Consider the following 13818-nt stretch of genomic DNA (forward strand, 5'->3'; position numbering starts at 1 on the left):
TCAATCAGTTTGTTTCGTTTGAGATCCACTAACAGGTCTTATTAAAATCGGCTCCGATGATCGGTGACTTAACGTCGGCGATAGTGAAAACCCAAACGAACGATCGGCGAAGGCCAATGTCTATGGTAAGTCGTTTGGTACCATACGTTTTAATTGTACTACCATTAGCGGCAAAAAGTTGATTAGATTTCAGAGGGCAGAGAAGTTCGCGCGGAGACGGAGGAATAACAGAGATGTCGGCACCAGTATGAATGAGGTATTGCTGGGAGGATTTTTGATCATGAACATGGATTCGTAGTACGGTTAATGTATCATTTACAGTCTGATTGTTTTTTTCATATCGATTTATTAAGTCGACCAGAGGCTGGAGAGTTAGTTTTTTTCCAGGGCGAATATGCACTGGAATTTTGTTGTAAAAAATGCAAGGAATGTTTGCGTTATCGCCTTTTTTTGCGCTTTTTTGCCTGTGCTCCATGGTGGTAGTGGAATCAACAAATCCAACGCCGAGGTACACTTGGTCGCGATTATTCGCGTCGTTCTGGTAAACACTTTCTATGACGCCTTACCGAACGTCCTCGGTTTCGAAAATTTCCCGAAAAAGCTTCCTCCAAGCGGCGAGACAGCGCTTCGATGCGTTGTTCCAAATTGGAAATTAACGATTTCTCGGTTGATTTGATCGCTGATATCTCGTTACACGGTGCCTCCATAATTTAATTGCGACTTTCGCGTGTTCCTCGAGCAGAGCGGATGGCATCGATGCGATCGAACGAACGGTTAGGCAAAGCACGTAGCTACATATTTGAGAGTACTGTGTCTGTACAGCTAGCACCTCCTAAACGTCGCATTTCTGATTGCAGCGCGCTCGGTTTCTGGTCACCAAGTGTCATTCCGGATAATAAACTCGAAAAACGTTGCATCTCCGATAGTCGGAAATGTTCTAGAATGGCGGTTTTGAGCGTCTCATATCGGTCATTGTTCACTGATTCGTTACATTTGGCAATAGCGGTGTGGACAAATTTTGCACGAGGTCCAAGGGCCACAATCACTGCGTAAAACTTTTGTCTCTCGTGTTTTATTAGATTTACACTAAACGCTGCTTCTAGGCAGATAAACCAGGTGTCCACATCATCTGCATCAAATTCTGGGTAATTTATTTTTGCAATCACTGTGCGTACCACTTGTAGTGCCATTTTCCTTGTTTTCGTTGTCCTTGTTACCACCGCCATTGTCGAACTTGGTTTCTTTTTCGGTCATGACTATGGTTCACAATTGTGTTTTTTTGTTTGCACTTAACGCGATCGCGGATTTCCGTAACGAAAACTGTTTTCGGAGAAAACTAAACTTTGTCATAAGATCACGTCGGAGTCACCAAATTTTTGGGATCCTTTCGGATTACGCATAAGCGGATAGAACGGTGGTCGTTTTATTACTACTTTACAAATGTACAAATTAACAGCTTCACTGTTCACAAAGCGATCGGTTTATCGGTTACTATGTGCGTGTTCTATATACGATGATGAGGTTAGGGTTACCAGGCGAGTTCGCCACAATACAAATTTGTCTTAGATGCAAAACGTATAGTTTCGTTGTTGCTAAACCTAAAGTGTTTTGTGAAGAGCTGGGGTTCACTTGGAATTGCATAGTCCTTATAATATTTTTCGAACAGGACCAACCTGGATGCCGTATGGAGTTCGGCGGCAAAGTAAAATAGCCAAGAATAGACACACTGGGTCCCTGCTCTCATGTCGTGAAATGCCATAATTGCAAGAGTGGATCTCTTTTCCTACTTTCAATGTTTCAAATCTGATACTGTATTTCAAGGGTGGCATTTATCGTATCAAAGAACGCTCACTAGCAACTCTTCACACGATTCAATCAATGCCATCAAACATAGAATAAACACTAGTGCGAGAGCGAATTTCTCTCGATGACCTGTCTGAGAATCAAAGACTAGCACGCTTATGTGGGGATTCTCTCTGAAGCAACTAGCGGTCGCTTATTCTCGTTTCGCGATCCGATTCTGTATGGGCGATAGAATCATTTTACTATTGCCGCCTATTCTAACTATGTGCATATAACCTTTGTATAAGTTGTGTCTATGAAAATATCTGTGAATGCTCCACAGAAGGGTTTTGAAATATTGCAACCTCTTATGAGAATCATCAAGTCGAATCATCGATTCGATTTTCTGGGATAATTGTCAACTTGCGATTCTCTACTGGCAAATTCCACACAGCATCGATCATTATCAGACTGTAAATTTTTTTGGGGGCCGTGAAATACTCAGAGTATGAAGTACAGAGAAGAAATGTACAAAAATTCTCTCACGGTTCATGCACTGAGAGACACGAGTTCTTGTTGCATCTTCTACCGGATTGAATATGTTGTATACAATATAGATAAATATCGAGCAGCTTCTGTCAAATTATCAGCAACCACCAACACTGGTGTATTTTACTAAACTTCGTTCAACAAACAATTTTTGCTATCAATATATATTCTTAATTTTTCGAGAAAACTTTTTATCTATTTCTTCGTGTTTGAAAGAATAGTTTCATTTGGCAAAATACGTTTCCTCATTTTATTTTATTTTTCGTTTTTCAAGATTATAATTTGAATGAAATGAATCATAAATAACATTATTTTGTTACTTATATAGATGAGTCTGTCATACTCGTTTTACGTTATGTTGGATAAATTACAGGAAAATACTTGACACTTCGGTGTCAATAAGTAATTTGTAAGTAGCAAATACTTTACGTCTGCTCAGCGGTTTATGTTGAACCGTCAGGTGGCGTTAGCAGTTCAACATAAACTGCTGACGCACTGATGAGCTGAATGCGAAACGTAAAAATAAAAACTAGTCATGTGCACTTTAGCACAAAACGGTACACATGAGGTACCAAACCCCTAAATGACTACAATCTGTTGACGGCCAGTAGCCGTCAATTTGTTTTAGTGATGGGCGAGCGCTCACGAGCCGTTCATTTGAACCGACTCGTAGCAATGAGCGAACGAACCACGGCTCTTCAAAATTGAACCGCGGCGCTCAAGCAGAGTTGCCATTTTAAAATCTGCGTTTCAACTTGGGAAATCTGTGTGCCTGTGTACGCCCAAATTTGATTGCGTTGTTGGTGATGTTTTCTAATGAAAGTGTCAAAATACATAGGAACATTCATTCAGCTGTGAATTTTCAAAGAATTCTGTCGTAATAGGAAAAGAAAAATAGTGTTCCAAATGGAATTTCAACTAATTTATTTCAATATCCCGGTTCCTCGCACACGGACACCTCTAGTTGTGAAACACAATTTTAGATCGCCCATACCGCTCATGCATTTCCGTGGTTCTAACACTCACTTTCTCGAACCGCTTCTCCACATTGCCGTTTATTGAAAAAGAGCCAATGAGCCGTTCAATTGAACCGGCTCTTACGAAAGAGCGTTCGGTTCAGAGCCGCTCATTGAAATGAGCCGTATTGCCCATCACTAATTTGTTTTGCTCTTTCGGCACGTCAGGATAGACATGGCACTTCGGTGTCAATAAGTAATTTGTAAGTAGCAAATACTTTACGTCTGCTCAGCGGTTTATGTTGAACCGTTAGGTGGCGTTAGCAGTTCAACATAAACTGCTGACGCACTGATGAGCTGAATGCGAAACGTAAAAATAAATACTTGACATGTTTGATCATCACACTATTCGACACAAATGTCACTGCCGTGATAATATCGGTCATAAACTATCAATAATAACATTTGAAACCCATTAAAAATTTTCAGTAATAACAAATATGTATGTCTAAATTGACGGGCAACACTACAACACCGAAACCGGTATATGATTTTAAGGATCAAGAGTGAACCAAGTTAACTTGTGTTGGTAATTTGTGTATTACATACATTTTATTTGGTACGTATGTAATAGAGCTATGTATGCAGTGCAACCAGTTTATCAAAGTGGCTTGCACGATTGAGTTTCAAACAATCTTTTTAAGCAATAATTTATTCTCAAACGAACGTTAAGACAGACTTTTTTGATGAAATATTAGTGTTGATAAATTTTTCACCAACGTTTGATGGAAAATTGCTTACATTTTATGAATGTAGATTTCAATTCCCTAATAAAAAAGTTAGCAACACTGTTTCAATGGATTTGTATTAGATTGCGCTACACAAAATAAACAAAATTAAGTATTTCCTGTTACAAAAGCAGTTTTCCGGAAAAATAAATAGTTTTACGACAACATTCCATATCCATCGCCTTTCGCGCATAAAATTAAAGGTTTCTATTTTGCGGGTTTACCTATAGAAGGTACGTAAATCTTTATATCGCAATAATTGCTGCAAGAGGAAACCCATACAGGAATGTGTTTGTTGCTAATAAAATGTGTTAGTGGATGTAAGCTGAAACTGAAATGTTTTTTCTCGAGCAGTTTTGAGGAAATTTTTCAATCATATGGAAGATTTATTGATTAAAATCAGGAAAAGAAGCGCCGGAATTTGTTTTTACGCACACATTGTTGACATTACTCATACGCTTGCAAAGAGTCTTGCTCCTTAAATAAATCGGTCAAATGATGCCAGTGTAAAAGCACATCTGCGTTTAATCAATTCGACATCAATAACATAAGTAAGCAAGAATCTGACCAGTATGCCACAACCAGTTTTTTGGGTTGAATCTGAGATCTCTAAAGAAAATACATTCAGACAAAATGATCTTTGAACTTCATGAGAACGAATCATGACTTTCAGACATAAAGATAATAAATGGATTCCGTAAGTTTGTCTTATAATATAAAGGGAAAATTCTCCAATATTTTACTTCAGATATTCATTAGATAGTTTTACGGAATTCACAAAAATGTTAGCAAAAGTTTCATAGCTTACGTTTTAGGATAATTATTTTTTTAGTATAGTAAACTCTGTTCTGAAATTTAATTCAGAACTTTTTTTAACATTTTATGTACCAGCTGTTAAAAACATTCGAAAGACGGTTTCAGTTGGTTTATATTAAAAATATCGTTAAAATGTTCCCGTACAGAAAACTAATCATATCACATATATTTGCGATTTTGACGACTCGTGGTTCTTATGACTAGGGAATACAGCTTTCGCATCAATTGAAATAAAAGTGATTTCCCTTTCGTTATAATACATTCTTGGTGATCGGAAAAGCTTCTGAAATAATAAAACGTGTTGGAAATGAATTAATAATTACGGACTATTGGTGAAATATATGAAGCGAATAATTATAACATGCATAGAAAACAATTAAGACAATCTTAAGACTGCTTCTTAATGGAATTAATTTCTGCTTTTTTAATAAGCCTTAGTGTAGGACCTAAATTAATACGTTTGGTTTAAATTTTTGTGTTCAGACTAGTATTGTTATAATCAAGTTTTTTTCATCCTCTCCCCATAATTCAGACATTAATTTTGCAAGTGGTTTTGGGGGTTTTAACGCAACGACGGGTTCTGCAAAGATTTAGGTAATTATAACGACTATGTAAACATATTTGGTTCTGTTGAAAAATCTTATCGTGAATACGAGTTACTTAAATTATGGGTCACCATTTCAAAAAAAAATTCTGTACAAAAATGAGCATAACTTAATCGTGAATATTTCTTGTTGTACTTAACCCAACAACATAATTTTATTCCATGCTATCGGAAATATGATCAGCAGTTTATGATACATTTTTCAGTAGTATGAAATGACCATAAAACATGTTTAGTTTCAGCGAGCATTAAGAAAAACTCATGACGCTTGTTTGTTTTTCTCGTGCTCGGACGCCGGTTTTGATGCAATTAGCGACATTGCTTTTACGGGTAGGTATAAAATGTAGTTAGGTAGGTATAAAATGTAGTTAGTTTTAAAGAACCCGTAATAAAATGTAAAAATTGACACATTTCATTGATTCTGGCTTGCGTAGTTGATTTTCAGTATCGATAAATTAATTATTAAAAACATTTTGATACTTTCTTCATTGAAATTATTGTAATTCGAAACCGTGTATATTTCTGCAGGTAAGCAATTTTTTGTCTTTCTTTTATTTTGCTTGTCTTATTATTTTGGGTATTAGAAAAAGTGTGGAATATTTTTGTTTTTTTTAAATGTTGTAGCTGAAGTCCTAAAAAATACTGTCAAATTTATAGAATAGAGAAACAATATTTTAAAAAATTAAATATTTTCAAAATAATGTGAATAAAAATATAAATAAATAAAATGTTAATTTTGCTATATACCAGAGATGGCATTTCACTAGAGTGATACACCAGGACGCAAGTTTCAATACATTTGGTGTGCTCCACACAAAGAGGCAAGCGCACTTCTTCTCAGTGTCCATTAGACAGACTTTGAGTGCGTGCATGTGTTGAAAGAAGCTGGTGCGAGAGAATCACATTCTCTTCGCACGAATCGCTCTCACGTGCTCTCGCCTAAATACACCCAAGTGATCACTGGCGCGTGATGGTGAGCAAACACTTCTGTGAACTTCAAATAATAGAGAGTAGATCTGGCCTTGCTATGAAAAACATTTTTTTTACAGACAATATAGTTGATTCATTGCATTGGCATATTCTAAACAGCTGTTAAAAAATCATTTTAAATCACCAAATAAAGGTCAATAGATTTCACGCGCGCCTTGATTCTTTATTATTTCCGCTTTATTATTTTAATTATTTATTAAAATTATTAATTGGTTATATTGGTTGATCTGCGCAATAGTTGATTTTTATCATTCAATTTATAATCCTGAAAGACAATCAATAACATGGAGGAAGAAAACATTTCAAATAAAACTTTTCTCCGGAGCTAGACGGAATTTGATAGGTTGAATGAAGAGATAATTTAGTAAAATAGAGTAATCAGAAGTGAAACATTGAAAATATCTGATAACTGAAAGGAAAAAAACTCCTGCACGTGTCGCCTTTTACGACATGGAAGCAGGAACCCAGTGGATCTATTCTATAAAATTTTGTTGAAAAATATATAAAAAACCAATTTTTGATTTTCCAAACTTTACATTTTTTTAAGATATTTGAACTCTAAGTTTTATTTTTTAAATAAAACAAAACAAGACAAGTTTTTCAACAGCACTCAATTTTCTCATATAGTCTATATAATTACCTAAAACATTGCAGTTATCAAATCGATTAGACTCACAGTTTCTGGGATATATATTATTGAAAATTTTCAAGATTTTTTCTTAGTTCCTTCTCAAAAGTAAGGCTAGAGTAAAAATGACAAATTTACGCAAACTGTATATTTTGATCTTAAAGAATGCCGATGCAAAATTTGAGCCCAATAAAAAATACAAGAAAAAATCGACCTTTGATTTCGTATGGAATTACTCATACTCTGTTTAGCCGCTAGCGATGCATTAGACCTTTTGAGAAACCGGCGCTTCTCGAAATTCTGTATGAACAACCGGCGATCCGCCATCTGAAGAATACATGTTTACTCGGTTTACCAAAAACTCGATTCCCTAAAAAAAATCCGTTAAAACCGAACGACCGACAGCGAGGTAAAATAGAAATAATTCACATCTAAATGAATTTTAAGAAAGTTGTAATTCGACGAAATGGCCTCGGGTTTTCGACCAAAACCTCTGTCGTTTGAATGGCAATAGCATACCGGCTACTTCTGTAGTTTTCTCACGACGATCTCGGTATTCCAGAAGTAATCCTTTCGAGAATATTTGCGAACACTCTTTTTACACATGAAAAAGAACATTTTTTCTTTTGAGAAACACAATTTGAAAAACACTTTTGTTTACAGCAAACCGTTCAACAGTGGCAGTATGTGTTCCTGATCAGTGCTAGTATGCTGATAGCCGGAGGCATTATGTATATTCTGTTTGCTGATTCGACACTACAATCGTGGAATTCTTCTGACCATTTAGACGTTATGAACGGTCGAGAATTGGAAACGTTAAAAGCAAATTTCGATGATGCAGTACCTAAGGACATGGAAGCTGCAGCGGAAACACAGAAATCTACTACGGCGGAAGTTACTGAAAATGAAACTGAATCAGCTCAGACAGTATTAGTTCGTTGAGGTTGTGGAATGAAGAAGATACAAGCACAATCGGAAAAATTTATACTGATTTTATTATTTTTATTACAAGAAAATCGTAATCTTACTACTTTAAACATATCTTTTGTACTCCTAAAGCAACTTGTCAGAATATGCACCTTATATTTATTCAGAAATCACCTACCAGCTTTCTTCAATTGCGCCACGTTCACCGTTCTTGTAACTCCGGACATTCCATCAACAAACTTCGTTCGGAACAGAACATTTGCATTGTTGAACATACCATCTTTAAGCGAAACAATAACAAACTGAGAGTTGGTGAAGTGCTTTTTCAGCATGTTACCAATGTTCTGAGTGTGAGACAGATCCAAAGCAGCATCCACTTCATCCAGGATATATAACGGAGCCGGTTTGTATTTTAGCATGGCCAATATAAGTGACAAAGCAACAAGCGAACGCTGTCCACCACTAAGTTCTGTTAGTGACTCCTTCCACATACCGTTGAAACCAACTTTAACTTCTAGTCCTTTCATAAAATTTACCCCATCCGGTGGTACTAGTTGTGCTTGCGTTCCTGGCAATAAAGTGCTGAAGATGCTTCCAAAATTCTCATTCACTTCTGTCCAAGCTACCTTCAGCTGTTTCTTCTTTTCCTCATCGAGATCGGTGATGATTTTCTGGATCTTCTTTTTATCGTCTTCTACGACTTGTTTTCGACGGACCACCTCCTTGTACTGTTCTTCTTCTCTTTCGAGTAAAACCATCGCTTTCTGATTGATGTTTCTTCCCATTTTTTCTTTCGAATCCTGTAGTTTATTTAATTTTCTGCCTGCCTCCTGAGGGTCCTCTTTATTGTAATCGTACCTAGTATTTTTCACGCCAAAGAATTCTTTGTCCTCGGCGATCCAAAGATATTTTTCTTCGAGAGCTGAGATCTTACTGTAACCATCTTTGTTATCATTTTTAACCTTCTGGATTTCATTTTCTTTTTTTTTTATGTCAAGTTCAAGTTCCTCATTTTGCTTAAGTAATTTGTCTCTATGATGGTACTTGCTCTTTAACTCCTTGTTTTGACTATTGATCTTGTCTTTGTGTTCTTTTATTTTTTGCTTCACAGCAGCCACTGCAGTCGCCATCTGTTCACTATTCTCACTGGCGCTTTGAAGCTTCTCCTGCAACGTAGCTATAGTTTCTTCTAATTTGGTGACTTGCTCCTTAGCTGATGCTATACCTTTTTGTAGCTCTTCGATTTCTAGCTTCAATGTTTCGAAACCTTGCTCATGTTTCTTCCAGTTTTTGCGACTATCCTCACTTTTCTTCTTTAATCGTTTCATATCATCTTCTGCTGTTTTCAGTTCTCGCTCACGATGTCCCTTGCTATCTGCGATTTTCGCAGTAAGATCCTTCACTTTAGCATTGGCTTGCGTCTGTGCTTGTCGTGAGTCTACCATAGCCTGCTTTAATGTATCTGAAAGAGAAATTATAGCTATACAAGTTACTATTGTTAATGTATCAGTTGAACTCACCAATTTTCTGCTTCAAATCTTCTATTTCTTGCTGCGCTTGTTGGAAAGTCGTTTGAGCTAAACGTTGCTGCAGAGTAGTAAGCTCATATTTAAGCAAATCGAGTTGTTCCTTTAACTGACTATAGCGTTGAGAGACACGCTCTAGTTTACTAATAAATTCATGAAAAACATTGAGGATTAAGTTTGAGCCACACAATTTGCTTTTTTTTAATTACATATCTTACAGAAACAATAATTTTGAATTATTCAAAATCTCACCTTATTTGCGCACACACTTGCTGATATTCTGTATCCTTCAGCGCCAAAGATCGCTGTAAGTTTTTTATTTCCTCCACTTCGAGTAAGATAGTTCCACCCTTCGGTTTGGCACCACCAGAAAGCGTTCCACTGGGATCTACCACATCGCCATCCAGAGTAACCGTTCGGCACATGATTTGCCGATGGTAAGTCACCTGTTTGGCGACATTCATGTCGTCGGCCAGGAAGGAATGACCGAAAACGAACTTCATTGCCGGTTCCAACTCGCGGTCATAGTCGATGCACGATAAAGAAGTTACGGCACGTCCCTTTCCAACTAATCCATCCGCAACTCGTACCGTACTCTGATCAATTGACCGACTGGAGATTTTATTCAGTGGTACCATTGTGGTTCGACTTTGAAGTTGGCCTTTCTGGAGAAGCTTTTTGCCGGTTGTATCTGTATCAACAACCACACTGTACAGACTCCCACCAGCTGCCGTTCCCAAAGCAAGAGCGTATTTCTTATCAAGAACAGTAACTAGTTTCGCAACCATTCCTTTAACCGCAGTGCGATCAAAATTTGGCTCTGGATCACGGTACTGAAACTCCCATCGATAAGCGTTTCTACAATCAAGTTCCCCACGAAGATGTCGTATTTCTTGAGATAAGGTTTGCTTTCGCTCCTGCAGATGTTCAATACTTCCTTCTTCGTAGTCAATGTTTTGTAATTCCACGGTTAAAGAATGAATTTGGCCCTCGGTTTTAGTGAGTTTCTTTTTGTCGTTCAAATATGCTGCATCGCTCGAGTTCATATCTCCCTGTCTCTCTTTCAGTATCTGTTGGCAATGTTTCAATTCCATTTCGCTTTGTTTGATTGATGTAGCAGACTCAGCTGCTTTTTGTTTAGCAGCCATTAACTGATCTTGTAATGTGGCAGCTTCACCATCTTCATTTGTCGACAAACCCGCACTTACGGCTTCAAATCGCTTTTGAGCATCAGTAAATGCTTTTGCATCGGCTTCATCTGCATCTTTGAGACTTTGAAACATATCTCCAGTTCGTTGCATCTCTGCCTCCTTCTTACCGAGTGCATTTTCGTCATCTTTAATACTTTTAAGCAAGTTCTTTAGTTTTCTTTGCTCTACTCCGATACTGTCTTTAGTGCTATTTCTTTCTGCTGAAACTGTTGCTTCTTTTTTGCTTTCAGTACTCAATTCGGCTTCCAGTTCAGCCAAAGCTCCTCCACCTTGCGTGTCAATAGTTTCTTGCAACGCTTTCGCACTCATTTCGATTTCTTTACTTTCTTTAATATTGCTTTCAATTTTCAGTCGATTGTTATTAATTACATCGTTCAAAGATGCGATTGACTTTTCTGAATGTTCAACCGATTTCACATGTTGCAAGTACTTGTGGGATATGTACAATCGTGTCAAATATTCAATATCTCGACAGATCTTCTGGTATTCAATATAATGAGCACGCTCTTTGCGTAACTTATCCAGTTTCGGTTCAATTTCCTCTCGAAGAACCTAAAATGAGTCAGAAGATTAAAAAAAACTAAAACGATTGTTCCGAGTTCTACTTCCGTAAACCACACAATAATAAATAAATCCTTACCGTGTATAATTCGTTCAATTTAGCGTCTTTCTTCTCAATCAGCTTAATTGAATGTTCTCGTTTGGCTTCATAAACACTTGTACCAGCCGCTTCTTCGATCATTGATAGTATTTCCTGTGGTTTCATATTCAACACTTTTGTTATACGCCCCTGCATAATTAAAAAATTTGGATTGTTCACGTTCAGTTGTACTGAGCAAAACAAATCCTGCACTTTTTTGTTCTGAACCGTCTTCCCGTTGATCAGGTATTTGTTTTTCCCGCCCACAACAATTTGTCGTGTGATAGAAATTTCATTGCACTTCTCGTATCCAAGCGGGCACTGATCCTTATCGGTGTTATCGAATACAAGCGTTACTGTTGCTTTGGTTACACCCGCCTGACCACTTTTGTATACCAACTCTTGGAGAGAAGTGGCTCGAACCTGAAACCAACACAATTTAGTTGCAATTTATACTGCAACATCACGACTCAACTTCTACTTACATGAACCAAATTCGATATTCCCAGCACGAAACATATCGAGTCCAAGATATTAGATTTCCCTGTCCCATTCAAACCTGTTATGGCATTGAATTCCGGATCGAAACCATGAACTTCCGTTCGTTTACCGTACGACTTGAAGCCGTCTATAATGATAGATTTTATATACATCGTGACGGATTCAACGAACGTTCATTATAACACTAAAAATACATGAGGAACTGCTTTATATCAAATAAAATATATCACTTTAAAGCAGCATACAAACCAGCGTCCAGCTTTTTTATTGTTTGATTTGACCACTTTGACAGCAACGACGGTTGGAAAAGAAATGGTATTATTTATATATGTGTTAGTGACTGTTTCAATTGAGCAATTGAACATCTCTGTTACACACACTGATGCAGAGCGCACATATATCTATTCATATATGAAATTAGAATGTGTGCGAGCCGAAGTCAAAGTTTGTTGGGGGCAGCGATGCTAACTATACCTATTTATTCGTATTTATACCGATTTTTGGACTCAAATAAAGGATATGCTCTCTCAAAATATCGATATTTCAGTTTTCATACAGATAAATACCGATTTTCAATTTTTATGTTTGGTTCACTCCGGGAAAACCAAACTGAGCGAGCTTGTTTTTGCTCGCAAAATCTGTTTTCCCTCTAAATCGATGTTTGATTTTTCGAGATAGATGTTGTACAGATAGATTTTGGAAAGAACAGTTTGCAGCACTGGTTGGGCGTTCAATCTTACACTGAGGTAAAATTATTTTTGACTCATAATCATACACTTCGGAAAACATAAAGAGTTTCGTAAGCTATGAACTTACGAACCAAGTAGAAGACAGTTCCATTACCTGTTTTAGATTTTCATAAACCATTTTATGATTTTCTCAACTGTTCTCTTGGCATTACATTATTTTGTATCGCATAATATGTCTTCAATGATTGGCACAATGCGGCTCGAAAAAACTCACTGGGTATTTGCGACATACTCACACTAGAGTGACTATAATCAGAGTGGCGACAGCTGCTCGTTTGGAATGACAGCTCCCAGTTCCAAACGAGCAAACGACCTGTCAATTGAATGTAAAGCTAATGGAATGTTTTGAATTGTTGCCAAAATTACGGATGAGATGTCGTCACTCTGGTTATAGGCACTCTAACTCACACTAGTATTCACCAAACAACCACTGAAAATTGCCACACCAACCCACCCGCATAGCGTTTTGGCTACCTGGGCAGCCATGGCCACCAGACGGCTACCAAAATTTATTCAGTGTCGGTTGTCAAATCCAATTTGACAAAACAAAGTCGTCTATATCTAAGTTAGCCGAGCATTTTCATCTTCTCATCTTCGCTGAAAATGTCAAAGATTTCAATGTGGAAAAATCCTGGTGGATACGGTTCTATCGTTTGAGTTGTATATCTGGCAGCGGTGAGGCAGTCGGTCACCAGAATGTCTGCCAGCCATATTTTTCCAGCTGGCAGCGTTTAGTTAGCCATCTGGCAGCCATGCGTATGCGGGCATACGTGAATTCTAGGTTAATTTTTCAAAAGGGCGTATAAGCAAGTGACAGTTTCTCTTTGTTTATTTTATCTTCTATTAATTACCAAGCGGTTTCCACGTTTATCACTCAACTCTTTGCATGAAATGATACCCGAAACTTTCTTGAAAGTCGAATAGTGATATCAAAGAAAAACTTTTTAATCACATCACAATCACAGACTAACAGACAGGATACTCAAATTAGATTCTTCAATCATTTTAACGGTCATTTCGAATATTCCATTATTTGGGAGAGTACTCACATGTGTCATGATGGCGCCACGTTACCCTATCAAAAACATCCTGTCTGTCATCTAGACTGTGTTTATTTTTTTCATTTACCAACAGAGTTGCCATTCATACAG

At 37.3% G+C, this 13818-nt stretch overlaps 2 protein-coding genes across 3 annotated transcripts in view; one reads left to right on the forward strand and one right to left on the reverse strand.

Annotated features, from left to right (window-relative positions):
* LOC131435407 (sialin) overlaps positions 1–8210 on the forward strand; it is a 24492-nt gene extending 16282 nt beyond the window's left edge. Inside the window, exon 6 of the mRNA XM_058603251.1 lies at positions 7777–8210. Coding sequence (XP_058459234.1) covers positions 7777–8055 — 279 coding nt within the window. The 3' untranslated portion in view covers positions 8056–8210. The remainder of the gene's footprint in view (positions 1–7776) is intronic.
* Positions 8211–12316, reverse strand: LOC131435406 (structural maintenance of chromosomes protein 2). 2 transcript variants are annotated; one of them, XM_058603249.1, is made up of 6 exons: positions 12168–12316; positions 11903–12102; positions 11418–11840; positions 9819–11329; positions 9561–9709; positions 8211–9502 (listed from the first exon to the last, which is right to left on the reverse strand). In XM_058603249.1, the coding sequence occupies exons 2-6, from the start codon at positions 12068–12070 to the stop codon at positions 8211–8213; spliced, it is 3543 nt and encodes a 1180-aa protein (XP_058459232.1). In that variant the 5' UTR covers positions 12071–12102; positions 12168–12316. The 2 variants fall into 2 exon arrangements, with proteins under 2 accessions (XP_058459232.1, XP_058459233.1); XM_058603250.1 differs by having other exon boundaries at positions 12164–12220.
* Positions 12317–13818: the final 1502 nt, after the last annotated feature.

This window comes from Malaya genurostris, chromosome 3, assembly GCF_030247185.1.
Source record: "Malaya genurostris strain Urasoe2022 chromosome 3, Malgen_1.1, whole genome shotgun sequence".
Classification (NCBI taxonomy): Eukaryota; Metazoa; Arthropoda; class Insecta; order Diptera; family Culicidae; genus Malaya; species Malaya genurostris.